We start from the raw sequence: 23361 nt of genomic DNA on the forward strand, positions 1-23361 counted from the left end.
CACCAAGCTGCATGCGATACAGCCTTTGTGATAAAGTAAGCAGGATAAGACACTATCTCTAACATTTATAATCTATTTTAACAGACTACGAATCACTACCCATTCAGAAAGTATGAATAACATTTCCACTTGATATAGAATGAGAAATCCACTTGTTAACAGGCTGGAGAGTAAAAACAATATCAATCCTAAAGTCATTTCTTTGATCCACTGCAGGCACGTTCTTCTGTCATTGAGTGATTTAGAGATGTTAGAAAAAAGCTTGGTTACAATATATTTCTTCATCTGTTCTGAATTCAAGCTGCTGTGTAGAAATACAGTTTATCAGGCTGCACCTGAGAATTGACTATAGCTCTGGCACTGTATTATGTTCACAGTTACATCAGACTGTCTAAGAATAAAACAGAAAAAGGGTCATACGGTATCAAGATCCCAGTGAACTATCTCATATTCTTACAGTCCCCCAAATGATAGATGTTTCTGAAGAGCAAGGATGTAATAAGTGACATTCTGTGGGTGACAATCTCAACTCAGAGCTCAAATCCACAGCCGAGGACGAAGCTATCCCATTCATCATGTTGATAAACTACTCAAATTGTCCTTTTACAGCTTACAGTTTCAGGTAAATAAACTGAACAAGCTATATGTAGATGCAAGGAACTGCAGATGCTGGTTTATAAAGAAGGACACAAAATGCTGGAGTAACTCAGTAGGTCAGGAAGCATTCCTGGAGAAGATGGATATGGTTACATTTCGGATTGGGACACTTCTTCAGACAGCTAGTAGGGGAGAGGGAAAGCCAGGCTCGATGTTCTTTATGATGATCTCATTTTCTAAGATGACATCTTGTCATGCTGCTGCCAAAACCCCACTTAAACTGTGCACTAATAACGGTACGGGCGGCACGATACGCAGCAGTACAGTTGCTGCCTTACAGCACCAGAGATCCGAGTTCGGTCCTGACTAAGGATGCTGTCTGTATGGAGCTTGTACATTCTCCTGTTGACCTCGTGGGTTTTCTCCAGCATCTCCGGTTTCCTTCAACATTCCAAAGACATAGGTTTGTAGGTTAATTGGCTTTGATAAAAATTATAAATTGTCCCTCGTGTGTAGGATAGTGCTAGTGTACGGGGATTGGTGTTCACCACGGACCCGGTGGGCTGAAGGGCCTAAATTAAACCAAGTACTATAACTTTAGATAATTTGCTAGGTTTTCATTCTCCGTGGCCAAGTAAATGGAATTTCCTAACATCATGAATCTCACGAGAGTCCAGAATACTGAGCTGCACATTCTCACTCTGTATGTCGGTAGAACAATCCTCTAATGTCTTAGACCAATGTGCAGCTCTAAAAAAACTCCACATTACACACTTTCCTTAAACAATTGTAATTCAAAATGTGTCTCCTATTGAGTTTTCTTTGTGGCTCCTGAATAGTTCAATTAAAACAGTAAGCAGTTGACCTCATACATAGAGGACAGTAAAAATATCATTCACAGTTTGAGGGATCCTGTGCATTGGAAGTATTCCAAGTGACTGTCGTGTTCCTAAATTGTAGAAGGGCAGTACGCCGCCAGAATAATATTTGTTAAGGACTGGATCTCATTCGTTTCTGGTACGGGTTAGTCTTCTTGCTGATCTTCATCCAGTCACTCCCATCCACATTCCACAGCTGTAAAGATTAAACACAATTCTACCAAGGTTGCCTTGACAACAAGGCTCGGGGCAAAGAGGCAAAAATGCACTTCGTAATTAGAGGGGGATAATGGCAAAACACACTGATAAATTGATAAATGAACAGGGACTTGAGGCAGTCGCAGTTACTTACATTATAATAGATTTTAAACATTTTAGTTGTGACCTTACAGTTCCAGATAACACCAACGTTGCTCACTGCGTCCCAGTGAGACAGAGAGAGCGAGAAAGGGAAAGAGACCAAGTCAGCAACTAATATCTAATAAATTGGAAAATAAGCAGGACAAGCAAAGATTGAGATAAAAATAACAAGGTATTTATTTTATAGCTTCTTCTTATTCTTGCGTTTGAAGCAGCAGGAGTTATGTAATGTCCTCCAGACGCTGCAGCTAGTTCAATGTGCTGTTGTTGAGGGCCGTGAGGTCTACCCCCTCCACCAGGGGGGGCGCAGTCGAAAATAGTAAGATTAAACGAGAACTTACCAGTTTGAAGTTTGATCGTTATTTTATGAGGAGTAACGTTGAGGGATTACGTGAAGAACCCCGCCAGGACGCATGCGTGTCATTCTTCAAAGCAGCGCTGTGAAATCACAGATAACGGTAATGACTAAACATAGTAAGATTAGAGAAGAGATACCAGTTGAGTATATGATCAAGGGTGGGAGCGGAGGGCACGTAATCCCTCAACGTTACTCCTCATAAAATAATGATCAAACTTCAAACTGGTAAGTTCTCGTTTAATCTTACTATTTTACTTCGGAGTCACGTGAGTGACTACGTGAAGATTTTAAAGCTCTGTGATTTCATGCCGTGGAAACGAGTCCATGCATCACATCTGCCTTGATTATGGGGAGAATAGTGTTAACATCATTAGACATCAATACGATATTGAAAACCCAACGATATAACACCAATTATTGCTCCTATTTATGGGGTAAATTATATTACAGAACTTAAATTTGTTTCTGCAAATGTTCCAGGTTCAATGGCTGGTTTGTTATAAAGTCGTTGGAAAGTTACCTCCATTGACCATCCTGCTGTCTTGAGGATTTGGTCCATAGGAACGTCCAACTTCATAGCTGCCGATGTAGCTGCAGCCCTGGTGGAGTGAGATTTAAAAATGCTAGTGTCTACTCCAGCCTTTATTAGGACCTTTTTTAGCCATCTAGAGATGGTCTGGACTGTCACTGTTTTGAGTGGCTGTTTGTAGCTGATTAAAGTGACATTTCTTTCCCTCTGATGATCTTAGTATACTCCATATATAATAGTAAGTGTGTTACAATACAGAGACGACCATCTGTCGGGTAGGCCCTGAATTCTGTTGTTTAGGCCTGCTGACCCCTGTCTGTTCTGTTTGACTATTTCATTGATGTGAAAAATTAAATTTCCAGATGAAATAATCATGTTGTCCAGCCTTTGTTTCTGTAGTGACTGGACCCTTTGTGCCATGACCAAGGCCATAGCATGACTGTTTTCATAGTCAGTTTCTGTAGGGACAGAGCTGTAGCTGGAGACCAGTTTCTTAACATGGTCAGTACAATGCTCACATCCCATATTTGGGAGTACCTGGTTCTTGGGGGATTAACATTAAAATGCCCCTCATGAGTTTGGTTACCAGGGTGTGTCCCAACAGAATGCCGCTCTGTTCCTTGCCACAGGTATGTTGACAGAGCACTTCTGGCGCAGTTGATGGCACTAAGACTGAGCCTCTCATCGTAATGGAGGCTTGCCAGGAATTGCAGAACAGACGGGATGTTCATAGATCTGTGGGTGATGTTTATTGTTGTGACAGTACTTCCCATTTCTTGATGACACCAAGTACTGTTTTTTGGTGGACTGTCTGTGGCCCGCTGAAATAATATCCACTGTTCGGTCCGTCAGTCCCAGGTGTAGTAGAGGTGCTTTCAACTCTATAAATTAATAGGTTTATATAATTATGACATGGGTAACTACCCCTTGTTGCGGGAAGAACCAGTAAATTAGGTCTATGATGGATGGTGATGCATGGTTCTAAAACTATGTCGTGTATCACCGGGACCCATGGTTGAGTAGGCCAATCGGGTACTATCAAAATACCAGACGCGGAGTCTACTGTTTATTCCTAAATACCCGACTGATGAGGCAGAAGGAGGGAATGCATAAATAAATAATCCCCCAATGCAGCGAAAATGCACCTGTACCACTGCCCCAGGTTCTGGTTCCCATGAACATAATTCGATAACTGGTGAGAGCATGGATGTGAATAGGTCGATATCTGGTGTTCCATACTGTGCTGTAATTTCAGCAAATACATTTTTTAAAAAATTTATCCAACATCCATTCAGTGTTTTCATAGAATTAGCGTGAATCTGCCACTAAATTCAGTTTACCTGGTAAGTAGGTAGCTGATATCCAAATATCTCTCTCTGGATACACTATTGCCAAATTGTGTTGGCCAGATTGTCACATGATGTCGATATGTTTCCACCCATATGGTTGATATATGCTACCACGGTGGTGTTGTCAATTTGTAGTCTAACATGCTGGTGATATAACCCAGAACAATATGACTTAAAGCCATGGAATGCACTCAACATTCCCAGGTAGTTTATGCCCAGTGTTTGTAATAACGATGCCTCCTGTGCATTCCATCTCCCCCACAGCTGGAGATGGAATTGGTAGCATCCCATCCAAGTGCACTGGCATCAGTATGTAGTTCCATAGACGGGTAGCTGATAATGTTTGGATCGGAACAATGCCTAATGTTATGTTTCCACCATTTTAGTTCCATTGTGGCCTCTGTTGGTAGCTTCATTGGTCTGTCAGAATGACCCCCATAATTTTTGAGTGCACGAATGTGTGCCCTCTGTAATTTTTGATAATGTAAAGGTCTGATTTGTGTGGCTGGAAACGCAGCCACTATAATGCCAATTATTCTTGCTACCAGTCTGATGGATGGTTTTGTTTTGCTGCAAGCCTCCATTAAGGCTGTAACCTTTTCTTTCGGCAAAGTTACTGACATGTGAATTGTGTTAAGGGTGTACCGCAGATGATCCATTGTGTTAAATAACACCTGTGGTCACCTCTAATGGGTACTGTATAGTAAGCATCTTTTAATACGATGCTTGCCATGTAGTAACCTAGGAATCAATTGCTTAGCAGTAACAAAGGTTCCCATCTAGTAATGAATATATAGTACGAAAGTATTCAAATTAGTCAAATCTATGATGATGTGGCAACCACCATCTAGTTTATGATAAAGGTTTTGGACACGAATTCCTGTGATTCGTGTTGGATATCCTCCATTACTCCTTTTTTATATGGGCACTGTAGTTCAGCATGCGCTATTGATTTTTTCTTTGCCTGTAAGCACGAACATTCGGTTCGGTACATGCTGAACTGGAGGATTATGTTTTGTATAAATTTTATGGTATAACCCTATACTTCTGAAAATATAAGTGTCGGTAGTTAATTTATTCCATGCATCCAGATAGAATTGTAATCTCCCACCAACCTCGTAAGGAACCAGACCCATCTACCTCCATGGTTACTATTGGTAGGTTTGTTACTTTTTCGGCATCCTCTGTGGACGTTGAGGTGCCCGTGTCTGGATCTGTAGTTGGGTCGGTGTTGAGGGTTAGCGCATTCCCCAGGAAGTAGTTTTTAGACGTTGCTTTAATGAGCCCCAGGGTTTTACCCTCTTTGTCAAGTTCTTTTACCTGTTTTGATAAGTTGCCTCCAAATAGTAATATTGGTGGTTTGGAGGTTCCAGGTTTGCATAGGCCTGCAAATTAGGGTCTAAAGCCGGTTGGATGGCACTTCTTCTAATGCTGTTTACTCGTATTGGTAGTTGCAAAATAAAGCCAGTGCATCCTGGTGATCTTGTGTCATGTCTTTTTTGTTTATTGTGCGGGCGAAACCCGTAATTCCCGCTGTTAGGACTTTCAGAACTTTCTGTTGTTTCAAGTCCCTGGCTCTGCCATGTTTTCAAATACACTGGTTGACACTGGGAACATTCAGTGTTTTGCAGTTCCCTGATGGTAAGTGTCTTCCAATAGGTTTTCTTGCACCCCATGTGCACTAGGGGTATGTTCTGCACCCCTCTTCAGGTTCAGCCCAGAATTGACCCCCTATACTCCCCTCTGATGAGGGAGAAACACTGTGCAGCCCTACAAGAGGTACTGCTGTAGGACTTACTAGCTGCCCCCTGTGACTAGTCTCCATCTCCCGGAGCCTGCCACTTACCTGCTCCAACAGCCGCTCCAGCTGGCTCCGATGCTCTCGGGCACTGGCCACTCGCTGCTGCTTCAGTTCCTGCAGCCGCTCCAACCGGCTCCAATGCTCACGGGCACTGGCCATCGCGGCTGCTCCTGAAGCCGCATCTGCTCCAGCTCCTGCAGTCAGCCCAGGATTGACCCTCCGTGCTCCCCTCTGATGAGGGAGAAACACTGTGCTACCCCACAAGAGGTACTGCTGTGGGGCTTATTAACTGCCCACTGTGGCTAGCCTCCATCTCCCGGAGCCTGCCACTTTGGAGTATTTCCTCCAGCAGCCGCTCCAACTGGCTCTTATGCTCTCGGGCATAGGCCGCTCGCGGCTGCTGGTCATCCTGCAGCCGCTCCAACCGGCCCCGGTGCTCACGGGCACTGGCCGCTCGCGGCTGCTCGTCATCCTGCAGCTGCTCCAACCGGCTCCAATGCTCACGGGCACTGGCCGCTCGCGGCTGCTGGTCATCCTGCAGCTGCTCCAACCGGCCCCGGTGCTCACGGGCACTGGCCGCTCGCGGCTGCTCAAAGCCAGACTCATCGGAGTCTGGCATTCGGTCCGTTTTTTGCTTCGCTTTCCCGCCCGGCTTTGCCGGTGCGGGAGCGAAGTCGGGCACAGCTGTTCCCATTTCGGGAGATTGGCGTGCCGTTGGCTGCTGCTGCCGGCTGCCCGCAACTCCACGGTTCTCCCCCGCCAGCTTTTCCGCAGCCTTCGTGGATCTGGTCCATGTCTCCACCTGTAAGGTAAGTGCTGGGAACGCAGAATCTCCTTACCTGCTGTTCCCGGCTTTCAAATTCTGCCGCTAAGGGAACGTCGTTCCCCCTGCTGTGACTCGTTGCAATGCGTGTAGCGATATGACACTCATGCGTCCTGGCGGGGTTCTTCACGTAGTCACTCACGTGACTCCGAAGTAAAATAAGCTGATGTTGTCGACCTCCCCGTGGTGAGCCCTGTCAACTGACCTCAGTCAGGCCAGCGACAACCAACAGAGACAGCAGCAGAATTTTAATAACCATGATAATGAGCAGAAAACAAACTGCTGCAGGAACTCAGGTCGGGCAGCATCTGTGGAGGGAAATGGATGGGCGATGTTTTGGGGGGGAAACACTTCTTCAGACTGAATATCATGATTCATAGCAATGACATTTTTCCAGAGTAAGGAACTAGAAAGTCTAGTATCGTGGATAGCAATGATGGTTATCAAAAATGTCAGCAGGATCTTGATCAGTTGGACAAGTGGACTGAGGAATGTTTAGTAGAGTTTAATGCATACAAGTGCAAGGTGCTGTATTTTGGAAAGTCAAACCAGGACAGAACCTTCACAGTTAATGATAGGCCCCTGGAGAGTGTTGTAGTGCAGAGGGATCCAGGATTGCAGGTACATAGTTCCTCGAAAGTGGCATAACAGGTGGATAGGGTGGTCAAAAAGGCTTTCGGTTCATTGGCCTTCATAAGTCAGGGTATTGAGTTTAGACGTAGGGATGTTATGTTACAGTGTACAAGACGACGGAGTATTATGTTCGGTTTTGGTCACCCTGCTATAGGAAGGATGGTGTTAAGATGGAAAGAAGGCAGAGAAGATTTATGAGGATGTTGCCAGGACTTGAGGGCTAGAGTTATTGGGAGAGTTTAAGCAGGCTAGAACTTTATTCCTTGGTGCAGGAGAATGAGGGATGAACTTGAAATGTGTAAAGGATCATGAGAGGGAATAGACTGGGTGGATGAGTCTTACCCAGAGTTGGGGAATCAAGACCCTGGTTTAAGGTGAGAGGGATAAGATTTAATACGAACCTGAGGTAAACTTTTTCACACAAAGGGTGGTGGGTATACGGAATGAGCTGCCAGGGTAAATAGTTGAGGCTGGTACTATAACAACTTTAAAAGACATTTGGACAGGTACATGGATAGGAAAGATTTAGAGAGATGTGGACGAAACACAGGCAAGTGGTAATGTAGATGGGGCATCTTGGTCGGCATGGGCAAGTTGGGTTGAAGGCCCAGTTTCCATGATATACTGTATAACTCTATAATCGGAAAGTGGAAACTTGGCTCAAAGTGGTTCAACATCACCCACTGCCCCATCCACATGATGCCTTGAATTTCAATGGCAAACTGGACACCCTGCAGAGACTGGGCAAGCATTGGCAAGGCCTTTCTGGACTCTAAAACATAAGGGATGTCAGCAAAGAGCTTCTCAGCCATCATAGGTCAGCTCTGAGCCACCTTCCTTAACTCGGCTGAAGCCACGGATATGGCACAGCTAAGTGCAAGGCAGAGGGAAAGTAAAGATTGTGGCCACGAGGGGAATACACATTGTAATTTCACACCATTTTATTGAGTCACATTAATATTATGTCCTTTCTTCATTTACTATCCCTCCTAATTTTGACTGTATTTCAAAATGGCTTTTAGTTGTGAAGAATAGTAAAATTTGAATTGTGCTGTAAATGCACTAACCACCGCTGGGAACCCATGATGCTGCATGCCAAAGACTTCCTGCAATCTAACATTTAACATTTCAACAAGCTATTGCTTTTCTAACCTCCTCCAGCCTCAAAGCTCTCAAAGATTTTTTAAAAACCTCTTTTTTTGATTGAGTTGAATGATACAGCACAGTGTTGATCATCCCGATGATGACCAAGCTTTATCACAAACCCTTTGCGTTCAATGCAGTCAATCCCATTTTGTAAGCATCAATCTATAATACTGTACACAAATAAGATCGTCCTTTGAGCTGAACATCAAAGGCAGCTTGTCTAGGTTGATATTACTTTCCTTTTCCCAGCTAGACTGCTGATGGCCAACTGTATTGAGTGTTATGTACTTACATGCAATAAGCAGTTTTTAGCTCAAATATTTAGCAGCACATCAGCAGATACGAATGACGCTGGATTGTTAGTTTTATGTGAGGTTTAACAACTGCTACATCCTGAGGCCATCGCAGGACCCTGTGGTGAATCAGATACACGTTTTCGAGCTTAGTATTCACAACATGAGATTCAGCTAACCACAGATGTTCATGTGAGTAGCACACAGCAATTACAGGGACAGGCAGCTTAATGTTCCAGTGTGCAGGCAATATAGAGGTGGGGTTAAGAGGGTGAGGGGGACTTGCTTTATTGATTAAGAAGAATATCACAGCAGTTATCCCAGATGACATGGTTAATGGAGTTTAATGCAGACAAGTGCGAGGTGTTGCATTTTGGAAGGTCAAAGCAGGGCAGGACCTTCACAGTGAATGGCAGGGCTCTGGGGATTGTTGTGGAGCCGAGGGATCTAGGAGCGCAGGTATATAGTTCCTTGAAAGTGGCATCACAGATAGATAAGTTGGTGACAAAGGCTCTTGGCCTTCGTCAGTCAAGGTATTACGTATAGAAATTGGGTCGTTATGTTACAGTTGTACAAGGCATTGGCGACGCCACATGCGGAGTATTGTGTTAAGTTTTGGTCATCCTGCTATAGGAAAGATGTTGTAAAGCTAGAAAGAGTGCAAGGAAGATTTACAAGGATGTTGCCAGTACTAGAGGGCCCGAGCAAAAGGGAGAGATTGGGCAGGCTAGGATTTTATTCCTTGAAATGCAAGAGGTTGAGGGGTATATCAGATCATGATGGGAATAGATAGGGTGGATGTACAGGCCTATTACCCAAAGCAGGGGAATCAACAACCAGAGGACATAGTTTAAGGTGAGGGGCAATCTTTTCACCCAGCGGGTGGTGGGTATATGGAATGAGCTGCCAGAGGAGGTTGTTGAGGCAGGTACTATAACACAATTTAAAAGACATTTAGACCAATCCATGAAGTCTGAAGAAGGGTCTTGACCCGAAATGTCACCCATTCCTTCTCTCCAGAGATGCTGCCTGTCCCACTGAGTTACTCCAGCCTTTTGTGTCTACCTTCGATTTAAACCAGCATCTGCAGTTCTTTCTTACACATAGATAGATACATGGATAGGAAAGGTTTAGAGGGATATTGGCCAAACACAGTCAGGTGGGGCTAGTTGGGGCATCTTGGATGGCGTGGGGAAGCTGGGCCGAAGGGGTCTGTTTCCATGTTCTATGACTCTATAACATTACTGGGTAATCATCCAGCATGGCTAACTGTGTGGACCTGAGAAATAAGAAGGGATGATCACCTTGTTGGGATTGTATGACACACCACAAATAGTTAATAGAAATTTCAATGACAGATATGCCAAGATATTTCAGACATTTGCAAGAGTAATAATGTCATAGTAGGCAATTTTAATTTTCCTAATATAGACTATGACTGCCATAGGGCTAAGGGCTTAGATGGATTGGAATTTGTCAAGTGTGTTCAGGAAAGATTCCTCAGGCAATATATAGATGGTTCAACAGGGAGCTTGGCTTAATCTTAGGAAAAAAACTACAGGCTAAGTGACTGAGGTGTAAGTGGGTGAGCAGTTTGGGACCAGTAGATTAGTTTAAAAATATCTAAGGATATTATGGGAAGCTAGAGAAGAAATTGTGGCAGCCCTGGCTGAGCTATCCAATCATTGTTACCCATGGGTGAGGTTCTAGAAGACTGGAGAGTGTCTAATGTCATACCTCTATTTAAGAAGGGCTGTAAAGGAAAAGCTGTACAATGTAGACCAGTAAACTCAACATCTGTGGTCAGAAAGTTATTGGAAAGGATTCCAGTGGATAAGGTATACATGCATTTGGATAGATAGGGGTCAGTCAGGGATTTATGCTTCATGTTATATAGAGTTTTCTGAAGTTGTAACCAAGAAGGTTGTTGAAGGCAGGGCTATAGTAGTTATACTAGACTACAGCAAGGTTGGTTATAACGGTATCCAAGGTAGGTTGCTCTGGAAGGATAGATTGCATAGAGTCCATATGGAGCTAGACAGCTGAATACAGAATGGGCTTCATGGTAGGAAACATCGGGTAGAGTCGGAGGCTGTTTTTCAGACTGGAAGGCCCTGACAAGTGGTGTGCTTTAGGGATCAGTGCTGGGCCCATTGCTGTTACAATCCATATCAGCAATTTGGATAAGAATGTACAAGGCATGATTAGTGAGTTTGCAGACGACACAAAACTAGGTGGTATCATAGATAGTGAAGATGGTTCTCAAAAATTACAGTAAACAGCTGGACGTGGGCCAAAGAATGGCTAATCAAGTTTAATTCAGATAAGAGTGAAGTGATGCCACTTTCAAGGAACTATATACATTTGGGAAGTATACTGCAACATCTTGGATGACCAAACTGAACTGACCTTCAAAGTGACCATACTTAAGAAAGGATGTACTAGCCCTGGAGGCAGTGCAGCGAAGGTTTACAAGATTAATTCCTGCAATGAGGGGATTGACATATGAGGAAAGGTTAAGTAGGCTGGAACTCTACTCTTTGGAGTTTAGAAGAATGAGAGGCGATCTCATTGAAACATATAAGATCGTGAGGGGCCTTGATCGGGTGGATGCACCGAGGATGTTCCCAATGATCGGGGAAACTAGAACTAGGGGACATAGTTGCAGAATAAGGGGGGGCTCTTTTAAAACTGAGATGAGGAAGAACTTCTTCACCCAGAGGGTGGTTAATTTATGGAATTCACTGCCCCAGGGAGCAGTGGAAGCAGAAACTTTAAATATATTTAAGACTAAAATAGATGGTTTTTTAGCTGCCAAGGGGATAAGGGGCTACGGGGAGAGGGCAGGGATATGGACCTAGGTATGGTTAGTATAGTAAGACCTGAGTGATCTCCTGGACAAGTGTCGATCGCCTGGATTGGGGTCGGAGAGGAATTTCCCGGATTTTTTTCCCGAATTGGACCTGGGTTTTTATCCGGTTTTTTGCCTCCCCCAGGAGATCACGAGGTTCTTGGGGTGGAGAGGGGTGATAGCGGTATAAAGGGGAGGGTAGTGTCTTGTGTTCTGTGTCTTGTGTCTACTGTTTGTGGGTAAGTGTGTCTGTTTAGTGTTCAGCCATGAGCGAATGGCGGTGCGGGCTCGACGGACCTGGTGGTCTACTCTCGCACCTACTTTCTATGTTTCTATGTTTCTATGTGAAGGCTGGTCAATGAAGGCTGGTCGGTTCGGTTCGGTCATCCTGCTATAGGAAAGATGCCATTAAGCATGAAAGTGTAGAGAATATTTACAAAGATGTTGCCAGGACTTGAGGGCGTGAGGTTTAGGGAAAGGTTAGGCAGGCGTTATTCCTTGGAGCACGAGACTTAGGAGCCTGTCCCATTTAGGCGATTTTTCAGCCAAATGCCTGTCAAGGCAACTATCAAGTCGTAGCAGGTCGCTGTAAAACCGGCGACTGGAACGGCGACTGTCAGAGTAGAACACACATCGCTTCCTTCACCAGCCAGTTATGCAGGCGGGGGACAGGGCAAGCGGGGAGAGTGAATTTCACATGGTGCAAAGCCAATGTTATACAGACAAACACCACGATGAACAGGAAGATTGGCGCTGTAATTAAGACGGTGAAAGCACAGTGTACGGGAAGAGTCACTTAAGTCCTTTAAAAGAAGGGGGAGGGGGGAAGAGAAGGGGGGAGAAGGAGTGGAGACAACTTTTCAGAAGCCAGAGACACGCGGCTGTGAAGCTCGGCGGACATTAACATTACCGGTCGGTTATCCTTGGTTCTGAAAACTGTTTACGTTTTTTTTTACCAATGAGCCAATTAAATTCACCGGTCAGCACCGGCGACAACCTAAGACCTGCTGGCAACCCACTACCACTGCACCTACGGCATGAGAATTCTTGCTACTCTCCATGTTGAAAAATTAGCGGCAACCAGAATGAAGCCGCGACTCGTTTCCGAGAATGCGGGAACTACTCACCACCATGCTGGCGACACCCCGGCAACCTCCGGCAAGCATGTGGCGACCTTGTGGCGACCTTGTGGCGACCTCAGTCTCCTGTAGTCGCCTAAAACGTTGCGTAAGTGAGACAGGCCCATTCGAGGTAAACTTTTAGAGATGAGAGGCACAGATAGGGCAAATCACAAATAATTTTTTTCCAGGGCAGGGAATCAAAACTAGAGGGCATCGTTTAAAGGTGAGTAGGGATAGATTTAATTAGAAACCTGAGGGGCAGCTTTATCAACATAGAAGGTAGTGGGTGCATGGAACATGCTTCCAGAAGAAATAATTGAGACAGGTACATTAACACATTTAAAAACTACCTATTTGGACAGGTATACTTTAGTGTAAAAATTCATACAATTCTACATTATGGCAAATCCAGAGGCCTCTAAACCCGATGTCTTCTCAGTATTTATATATAACACGTGAATGATCCACAATCATAGTCATGAAATCCTAGGAATATGGTACACTTTCAATTTCAACATCTATTTTGTTGGATATTAAAATGGTATAAGGAACCAGCCTTATTTGCTTTTGCTTTTCATATTTCCAGATTCTGAAAATATGAAAAGCAAAATAAAATGCTGGAAAATGTAAATAGGGAAAACATTATATTTTAGGTTAATAAAACTATTCTCCGAGTTACCTTACCACACAATTTTTATACATAAAACTCTGATCTTGGATGTTTATTTACGTGTGTGTGTATTTGTGTGTTTGTGTGATGTTCGTGTGTGATTCACATCTCCTCGAAAACACGACGCACTAATGGTGAAATGTTTACATATTCCGATAGAGATTTATGCATTTGAAAATTTGATGCATTATTTCCCAAGTTATTTATTAAAATTGTTCACAAATCTGAAATATTTTTTAAAGTTAACGAGCTGATGACGTCACAATGGCTCTGCTCCTCGCGGCCCACTGCGCACAGTTTTCAATGCGCAGCCTGCTGGGCACTGTTTTCCACATGCTGTGAGTTACGTCTGTATGGCCTGCTGCCCTGCCTGTGCTTGAAAGTGCAATGCTTAATTGGAAATAAAATGAAATGAAATGACAATGCCATGAGTTGTTTGGCCTGCTGCCCTGCCTGTGCTTGAAACTGCACTGCTTTATTAGGTCCAACTGTGTTTGGAAGTAATAAATGCTTTATTAAGTCCAACTGTGTTTGGAAGGAATAAATGCTTTATTAGGTCCAACTGTGTTTGGAAGGACTAAATGCTTTATTAGGTCCGACTGTGTTTAGTCCAAAAGTCCCGGTCATTTCGTGATTTCCGCTTAGTGGACAGGTCGCGCTGATTGCGTAATTTCCGGTGAGTGCAGAGGTCGCGCTGATTGTGTAACTTCCGGTAAGTGCAGAGGTCAGGCTGATTACGGAAGTGCCGCTGACTGCGGAAGCCCTAGAGTGGAGAGGCCGAGGTCAGCCATATGAGTAGATTCAAGAATGTTTACTGTCATATATATGGTGTGTGTGTGAGTGTGAGTGTGAATGTGAGTGTGTGTGAGTGTGTGCGAGTGTGAGTGTGTGAGTGTGAGTGAGTGTATATCGGTGTGTGTGAGTGTATATCTGTGTGTGTGAGTGTATGTGTGTGTGTGAGTCTGCGTGTGTGTGTGAGTGTACGTGTGTGAATCTGTGTGAGTGTGAGTGTATGCGTGCGTGAGAGTGTGCGCGTGTCTGTCTGTCTGTCTGTTGTGTGTGTGTGTATTGGAATTGGTGGAATATTGCGTTGGGGAACCAGCCCTCCCATGTGAAGCTGGGACCCAACGGTGGTGTGGGGGGTGGTTAGTGTGTGTGTGTGTGTGTGTGTGTGTGTGTGTGTGTGTGTGTGTGGTGAGTGGGGGGGGGGGTTAGTTTGTGTGTGTGTGTGTGTGTGTGTGTGTGTGTGTGTGTGTGTGTGTGTGTGTGTGTGTGTGTGTGATGCCGCAGGCTGCCCCCCCCCCCCCCCACCCGCAATCGCTCGTAGAGGGTATGGGACCCAACGGGTCCCCCTTGGTCTAGTAATAATTAAAACAGCTAAACGGTATGGTTTTCACAGTTAAGCTTTCACTTTAAAGCCCTCACAACAGTGACAAGATCAAGCAAACCACAAGCTACACAGAAACGTGTAGGAACTGCAGATGCTGGTTTAAACCGAAGCTAGACACAAAATGTTGGAGTAACTCAATGGGACAGGCAGCATCTCTAGAGAGAAGGAATGGGTGAAGTTTTACGTCAAGACCATTCTTCAGTTTGAAGAAGGGTCTCGGTGTCTTCAGTCTGAAGAAGGAATGGGTGACGTTTCGGGTCGAGACCCTTCTTCGGTCTGAAGAAGGGTCTTGACCCTAAACATCACCCATTCCTTTTCTTTAGAGATGCTGCCTGTCCCATTGAGTTACTCCAGCATTTTGTGTCTGTCTTAAGCTACACAGAAACTGCTGGCTTTAGGCAGTGCTCATTATTTTTCAAACTGCAGATGAACTGCCTAAGTGAACAAACATAATTACAAAATTGCTTACCATATTTTATTTTGCAAAAGACATTGAAGGAAAATTCTATCCCTATCTTCTGGATCTGGCCTTCAGTCTTCACACTTGGAAAGGGTGTCTACCCAAGAGAATAGTTTACAATTGATCCCATTTTTCATTCACCGTTTCTTGCATTTTGCCCCAAATCCTGTGTTGTGTAAATAATAATTACATAATTGATTCTATCATGTTATTTATACATCGTTGCAACATCCCAGTTGCATCACAAATATTTGCTCACTGTCCGAGATGGCATTCTGTGTCCAGAGAAGTGAGTATTAACCACTAGTTTAACAAAAAAACCTGCAAGATCTTTAATGTACTGTATCTCAAGAAGAGGCAAGCAGGGAAATACAGGGAAGGAGTAAGGGTAGATTTTTACTTGAAATTGGAGAATTCAGTGTGCATACTATTGCGCTGTAAGCTACCCATGCAGAATACGAGGTACTGTTCTTCCAGTTTGCATGGGTCTCACTCCAGCAATGGAGGCCAAGGACAGAAAGGTGCGAGAATGGGAACTAAAATGGTACATTTGATGAATGGTGTCTCATGAATCATCCTTAAATATAGTTCCTCCACAGATTCCTACTAGATACCACTTTAAAAGCTTCAGATGTGTGTGAAAGTGATGCTATCACCCTACATCGATAGCAGAGCATATAGTAGACATATAACAGTGGCAACTGGCAATATGTATATTCCAATAGCTTTGGATAGTGAATATTTTCTGGTTATTTATTACTGCAGTTTATGGGAGCTTGCTGCCCAGATTGCTTACCATGTGCTCTCTGCCACATTTCAAAAGTATTCAATAGTTGAGAAATAAGTTGGGTAGCCCAAGGGATGTGAGAGTAACAAGTGTATATTAGCTTTATTACATTACTCTTATGTTTTGGAAGTGATGATAGAACCCTTCAAACCAGAGCAAACAACCCCAAAGAATTCCAAGGTATTCCTACCTGGATTAATCTGCATTGCAAAGGGTTCCTTAAGAAGACCAGTTGTAAGAACCTCTTCAGCTGTCAGTTATTTATCATACAACCAAATTGTGCTGCTGAACCAAATATAAAAAGTAGGCAAGAAGTGCTTTCTGCAAGTCAAAGCATAAAATGGTAGTAGAACCAGAGTAAGCAGTAGCAGTGGGGAGATGGATGAGATGATGCTTCAGATGAGAAAAGTGCATACCGCCTTTTACATTTCATTCGCAAGTGAAATACTCACCTAATCCCTTTACTTATCAGAAGCGGACACACCTTCAGCATTTCCGTTGCTTCTGTACTTGTTCAGATGCAGTTGTTTTCCTTTAGGTTCCAGTGGTTTTATTTCCACAACTTGGCAGGCAACTCAATTAAAAAATAATGATGAAACAAAGACGCCCCTGGTTCTAATCTTCCAAGAGATGGTTACACCAGTCATACTTTACCTGAATGGTAAAATATGTTTTTATCCTCTTATTTCCCCACAGGCCGGTCTTTGGCCGTTTTGTTTTGCGTGATTATTTTAACATATGAAATCAGAACTTTAACAAATTATCAGAAGGTACAGGAGCCTGAAATCTGCAACATCCAGGTTCAGGAACAGCTGCTTCCCCACAGCCATCAGACTATTAAACACAACTTCAAACAAACTCTGAACTATTACAGCCTATTGCACTTTACCTGTTTATTTATGTGTATATATTGTATATGGTCTATGGTATATGGACACACTGATCTGATCTGTATTTATGCCTACAATATTCTGTTGTGCTGCAGCAAGCAATAATTTCATTGTCCTATCTGGGTCACATGACAATAAACTCTCTTGACTCTTGACTAGACTCTTGAAGGATATACTTTGTGATCTGGAAGAACAAGAAGCAGCAATAGATTTCAATTTGCAAATATTAATATTTAATTCACTCTGCAAGTGTATAACAAACACATAGAATAGCATGAATCCTTGACTCTAAAGGGACAATGGCAGATCAAATACTATTGAATCAACATCCTAATTGAGGAGAGCAACCAGACATTTAGCATCTTACAAAACTGAGAAGCAGTCACACCAGGCAGAAAAATGATTTGCAACAAATGTGCAAACAATACTATTCCAGCAACTAAAATCTGAGGCAGATTATTTTTAAAGCCTAAAGCCTTTATGATAGCTGCAGAATCAAAATTTTGCTTTTCAACAAACTTGCAAATACAACAGATAAATAGACATATTGATTTCTGGGTTTCAGCTTCAATCTGTTTCCATTTCACTTTTAAAACACATGGTCTAAGTCCCGAGCATAAAACAGCTTAGTACATGGAGCTACACAAAAATGCTGGAGAAACTCAGCGGGTGCAGCAGCATCTATGGAGCGAAGGAAATGGGCAACATTTCGGGCCGAAACCCTTCTTTAGTACATGGAGCTATTGTTTAAGGGCAGTGCTAAATTCCAGTAAGAAATTTCCTGTTGTGGTTTTGACTTATTGCTTAATGGGAAGGAAAAATAGAAAAAAACATGTTTTTTAAAATATAATATTTTGAAAACTTTAGACACACACTTCCATTACAAAAAAATACTTGTGTATATGCTGCTGTTGCAACATTTCAACGAAAAGTACATAACTGGTGCATTAATGGAAACAACAAAACTTCGAGACCAGGAAATACCTCTTCAACATTTGCAATTCAAAGGCACCTGTACAAATCATGGCCCATACCTGTGATTTATTGATGAATAATACACGATGGGGTCTTTTATACAAAGGTTATAATCAATTTTACAGCGTATTATGCACAATGAAGCACGAATCTCCTGCACTAGTTCTTCAGTGATGCAGGAACCAAATATATGCCACAAATCCAACCTGGACACTTGACTACAATAGTCTATCTGGACCACACAAGTTTATCCTGATTCTGGTTTTACTTCTTCAGCAGGCTGATCGATTTCAAGTGGCTTTGGAGTGGAATCTTGTACAGTTTCTGAAATAGGTTCTGCTGAAGCATGACTATGAATACCAGACAGACTGTCAGTGTGCGTGGGCATACTGTATTTCATCAGGATGGCTTTCAATTGCGCCAAGGTTGCATCTGTCCGAATTCCTGTTGGGTCAAAATGAGTACGTCCAACCCGGAAACCAGCTTGCGTGAGGTAGGGCAGGAATTTATTTATCCTGCAGAAACAAAAATGCTTCTTTAGAGGAAAGACAAGCTGGAGCAGTTCAAGAAACATAGTACCCCAAAGGAATTAAACAAAAACATCAGTCATATTATCATTAAGGAAGTGGTAGTGAACCCTGAAGAAGGGTCTTGACCCAAAACTTCACCCATTCCTTCTATCCAGAGATGCTGCCTGTCCCGCTAAGTTATTCCAGCATTTTGTGCCTATCTTCAGTCATCTTATGATTACTATTAAAGGGAAAGGAATTTGGGTGTGTAAAAGCATTGGTGTTGGTCCCAAAATGTAGTTTTTGTAAAGCAAATCGTTTTTCTTTCCTTGTATCCGTAATAAGAGTAAAATATGCAAAAACATAATATAATTGCTATTTTTGTCTCTCAAAATACCGTGAATGCATAGACTGCATGTGTCCTAAACACTGCTAGCATTGATTTCATTTACTGAACAATCTACCATTTTTGTTCAGCCTGCGCAAAGTCACTCCCAAGTCTATGGCAATTTTAAAAGAAAAGGTTTGTTCTTTCAGCATATCTTGAGGATTATAAATAATGATTTGTGCATTGCAATCTAGCTAATAGACACAAAAAAATGGGTTAAAGCTTACAATCTAAATTCATACATTGCTGGGCAGCTGACTGATCAATATTCTTTATTTACACGTTAATGTTTCAATTGGAATAGTCAAAAGGATCACTTTACAAAAAATGACTCCTAACATGAGATTCCAAAGTTTGACCTGCTATGTACATTCAGCTTTTTCATTATGTTAATTGTTCAACGATTAAAAAAAAAATCTTCACCAGACAAAAGGTCCAGATTGACTCATGCATAATCTTTCTCAAGATTAGATCCATTTTGGGACTTGCAAAGTAAAGTAACCTTTATTGTCATTCAGACATTTCAGTCTGAACGAAATTGTATACCTTGCAGTCATAACATAGAATAAAATACCAAAACACACACTTAACACAGTTTAACATCCACCACAGTGAGTCTACCAGGCACCTCCTCACTGTGATGGAAGGCAAAAGTCTTAAAGTCCTTGTTTCTTCCCTCCTCGTCTCCCTCTGCGTTGAGGCGATCCAGCTTTCGATGTAGGGACCCCGCCGGGTGATGGTAAGTCCAGCAGCCGCATCCGAGCTCCGCAAAAGGGCTGGTTCAAACTCCGCGGCCCGGGGCGGTCGAAGCTGCCACCCTCCAGTCCAACGGACGAAGCTGTGGTTGCGAAGCTATGGTCCCGACGTTGTCGTCCACTGGGCCCGCGGCCGAGCCTCCGAAGTCGGGTCACCGCCGCTGCAGCGCCATCACAGCCCCAAAGTTGGCCAGCCCCGCGTTGGAAAGTCCTGGCTCCGATTTATCTTGGAGCCTCGAGGTCGGTCCCAGTTGGAGGCCGCCAGCTCCGCGATAGGCCTCAGCGCAGACGAAGACGGAGACGGGGGATACACCAAGAAAAGGTCGCACCCCCCGAAGGAAGAGACTAAAAAGAGTTTCTCTCACCCCCCCACACATACACAACTAAAATAAAAAGTATGAGGTGCAAGGTTATCTCAATAGTTCAAATATCTCATCAAAGTATAAAAGCGTCTGATTAATTATTGTAAGTAGATTTTTTTAAAATGGTATACACAAAACAGTTCATAGTTTCCCTTTGCTATTATCCAGAAATGAAATGATCTTTCATGTGCGCACCACTATATTTGTGATCCTTGAGATACAATTATGGAATCATTTTGAGACATGACCAACAAGATGGCATACACAAGAGGTCAGAGATAAAGGAATGGTAGTATGGGGTGCTATGGCTGCAGATCAGCAATCAAGATGAGCATAAAAGGATATTAATTTTAAACGTGACTGGAATCTAATGCTTTTCAGTGAGGGGGAAGGAGGGCATGGCACAGCACATGATGTGGGCAACCTCAATTTGGATAAGTTGAAGCCTGCAAAGATGTAACTGGGAGATTGACTAGGACATCAATGATCTGGAGGCAACAAAGATGTGTCACAGGGTCAGAGAGATACAGCACAGAAATAGGTGCTTCCGCCCATCGAGTCCGCACCTACCATCAAAGATTTATTTTTACATTAATCCTAACTCAACCCATTTATTTTCCCCACTTTCTCATCAATTCCTCCCAGATTCTGGTATGAGTATGGTAAGGGACTGAGAATGCATCTTTGTGGGGCACTGGTGTTGAGAATTATTGTGGAGGTGGTGTTATCACTTATCCTCACTGATTGTGGTCTGTGGTTAGAAAGTAGAGCATCCAGTGGCAGATGGCAGTGATGATTCCGAGGTCCAGGGATATTAGACAGCTAGATAATCTATCTGTCTATCTATCATATGTAACTATTAACAGTCTGATCGCGCGTGTGTGTTCACATCTGCTCTGAAAAACGACGCCTCGACGGTAACATTTTTACATATTCTTGTAGTTTAATCCCGTGGATTCAGAAAACATCTTACCTGAACATTTCGAGCTTTATTTCTTGAGTTATTTATGAAAAGTTCAAAAATTTCAAATGACTTAGAAAATAAATGAGCTGATGACGTCACAATGATTCTGCTCGTGCGTCCTGTGCAGTTTTCCACGCGCTGCGAGTTACGTCACAGTCACCCCCCCCCCCCCCCCCCCCCGACTCACATTCCTCGGTCACCGAGCGTCCGCCCCGCCCCGCCCGGGTGCCTGAAGCCGCCAGGAGCTTTCGGGAACCAGCCCTCCACTGTGACAACCCCTCCCCCCCGGGCTCTGGATTGAAGCCGCTGAACTATGGTTGACGTCCTATGAAAACGCAGTCCGTTGGTTTATCCACTCTTCAATGTTTTGCCAGTGATTCATTATTCATTCTTGAAAATAAAATAAAAATGTAAAATCCATATTGGAAAGTCTCTCTAACAAATATATAATTTAATAATTTCCTCAGATTTATTAGTTGAGAAAACAGCCATAAAACTAAACAAAGCTCCTCAGGAAAGGAGGAGGCAGCATTAGTCTCACGTTACAGCCGATGTACTTGATCAAAGTTGAAATGGATGAGTATGAACAAACACAGAAATAGAAAGTAAATTCTTACTTTGGGATGTTCATTCCTCGAATACTGTGCCTGTGGATGCTATAGTAGAAGGGAGGATGCTCAGAGGGAATATCTCCTTTCTGACGTTTTGCTGCGTTCCCGGGCACTTCACTACCCTTCCGTTTCTCTGCCAAAATAAAAATTGAACACAAGTTCTGAAGAAGGACAAGTGATGGTCACATGGGCTCTTAAAGCCTACCCAGTTGAAGATCATGGCTGATCGAATTCTTTGGCCTCCTCCCTTTTCCTGTCCAATCCTCAATTCCTCTGTCACCTAAGAATCTCTCTAAGCATCTTTTGTCCTTCGGAATTCTATGGATTGCATGGTTTGAGGAGTTCTTCTTCCCTACCTGAAAAATCGTATGTCTATTCCCTCCCTAGATGTTGCCTGACCTGCTGATTTCCTCCAGAACTTTGCTCAAGAATCTAGCATCTGCAGTCTCTTGTATCCTCCTCATTTTTGTTTTACGTAGCTGTCCCCTAATCCTGAAACTAGGGATCTTGGCGTCCAATGCCATAGCTCACTCAAAGTCGCAGCACAAGTAGATAAAGTGTTAAAGAAGGTGCATGGCAATGTTTTGTCCTTATCGGTGAGGGGATTCAGGATAAATTAGGAAGTCATATTGCAGCTTTATAAAAATGTGGTTAGGAGTCATTTGGCATATTGTGTGCAATTCCAGTCACAACTACAGGAAAAATGTGGAGGCTTTGTAGAGGGTACAGATGAGAATCACCAGAATGCAGCCTGAATTACAGGGTATTATCTATAAGGAGAGAATGTTGCAAAGGTTTCAAAGGTCTTTTATTGTCACGAACCAATTAAGGTTAAATGATATGCGATTTACCATATAGCCATATGAAAAAAAAAAGCAACAAGACACACAACTACATAAAAGTTAACATAAACATCCACCACAGCAGATTCCTCACTGTGATGGAAGGCAAAAAAGTCCAATCTTCTTCCCTCTTTATTCTCCCAAGGTCGGGGCAGTCAGACCATCCGTCGGGGCGATTGAAGCTCCCGCAGCCGGTGGTCGAAGGCCCCGCTTCGGGGCGATCGAAACTCCCGCGTCGGGACGGTCGAACCGCCTGCGGCTTGGAGTTCCCGAAGTCGGTCTCTAACCAGAGACCGTGAGCTCCGCCATGTTAAAGTCCCCAAGCACCCACGGTTGGAGCTACAAGGTCAATCCCTGGCAAAGGGATCATGGGCTCCATTATTGCATGCTCTCAAAATCGGTCTCTAGCAAAGGCCGCCAACTCCTCAATGTTAGGCTGCAGTGCGGACAGAGATACAATACGGAAAAGAAATCGTATCTCCGTCGAGGTAAGAGATTAGAAAATGTTTCCCCCAAATCCCCCCACATAAAACAAGCTAAAGAACACTAAAATCCATACAATTAACACATACTATTAAACACATACATTTAACACATACTATTAAAACACAAAAGAAAGAAAGAGACTGTTGGTGAGCAACAATTTTGTATGAAGCTACATAATTTTCTCTGGAGTGTCAGAGGCAGTGGGATGACCTAATAGAAGTTTATAGAATCATGAGAGGCATAGATAGGGTTGAGAGTAAGATTTTTTTTCCCTGGTGGAAATGTCAAATATTGGAGGACATAGTGGGTATAAAGTCAGAGGGAAAGTTTCAAGGAATGGTATGGGACAGTTTTTTCCCCACATACAGTAAGTGGTGTTTCCCTGGAATGCTAGGGGTGGTGATGGAAGCAGATATGATAGTTGCATTTAAAAGGGTTTTAGATAGACAAATAAATATGCAGGGAATGGAGGGATATGGAGCGCGTGCACATGCAGAATGGATTGGTTTAAGTAGGCATCACGTTGTAAACAG

At 43.3% G+C, this 23361-nt stretch overlaps 1 protein-coding gene across 2 annotated transcripts in view; it reads right to left on the reverse strand.

The window, feature by feature from the left end:
• Positions 1-17146: 17146 nt before the first annotated feature.
• The window catches only part of trmt1l (tRNA methyltransferase 1 like), a 53780-nt gene continuing 47565 nt past the window's right edge, over positions 17147-23361 (reverse strand). For both annotated transcript variants that reach the window (XM_033028169.1, XM_033028168.1), the window contains 2 exons: positions 21507-21633; positions 17147-18426 (listed from right to left, as the gene is read on the reverse strand). In XM_033028169.1, the coding sequence (XP_032884060.1) occupies positions 18159-18426; positions 21507-21633 (395 nt within the window). In that variant the 3' untranslated portion in view covers positions 17147-18158. The remainder of the gene's footprint in view (positions 18427-21506; positions 21634-23361) is intronic.

Source organism: Amblyraja radiata, chromosome 10, assembly GCF_010909765.2.
Source record: "Amblyraja radiata isolate CabotCenter1 chromosome 10, sAmbRad1.1.pri, whole genome shotgun sequence".
NCBI lineage: Eukaryota > Metazoa > Chordata > Chondrichthyes > Rajiformes > Rajidae > Amblyraja > Amblyraja radiata.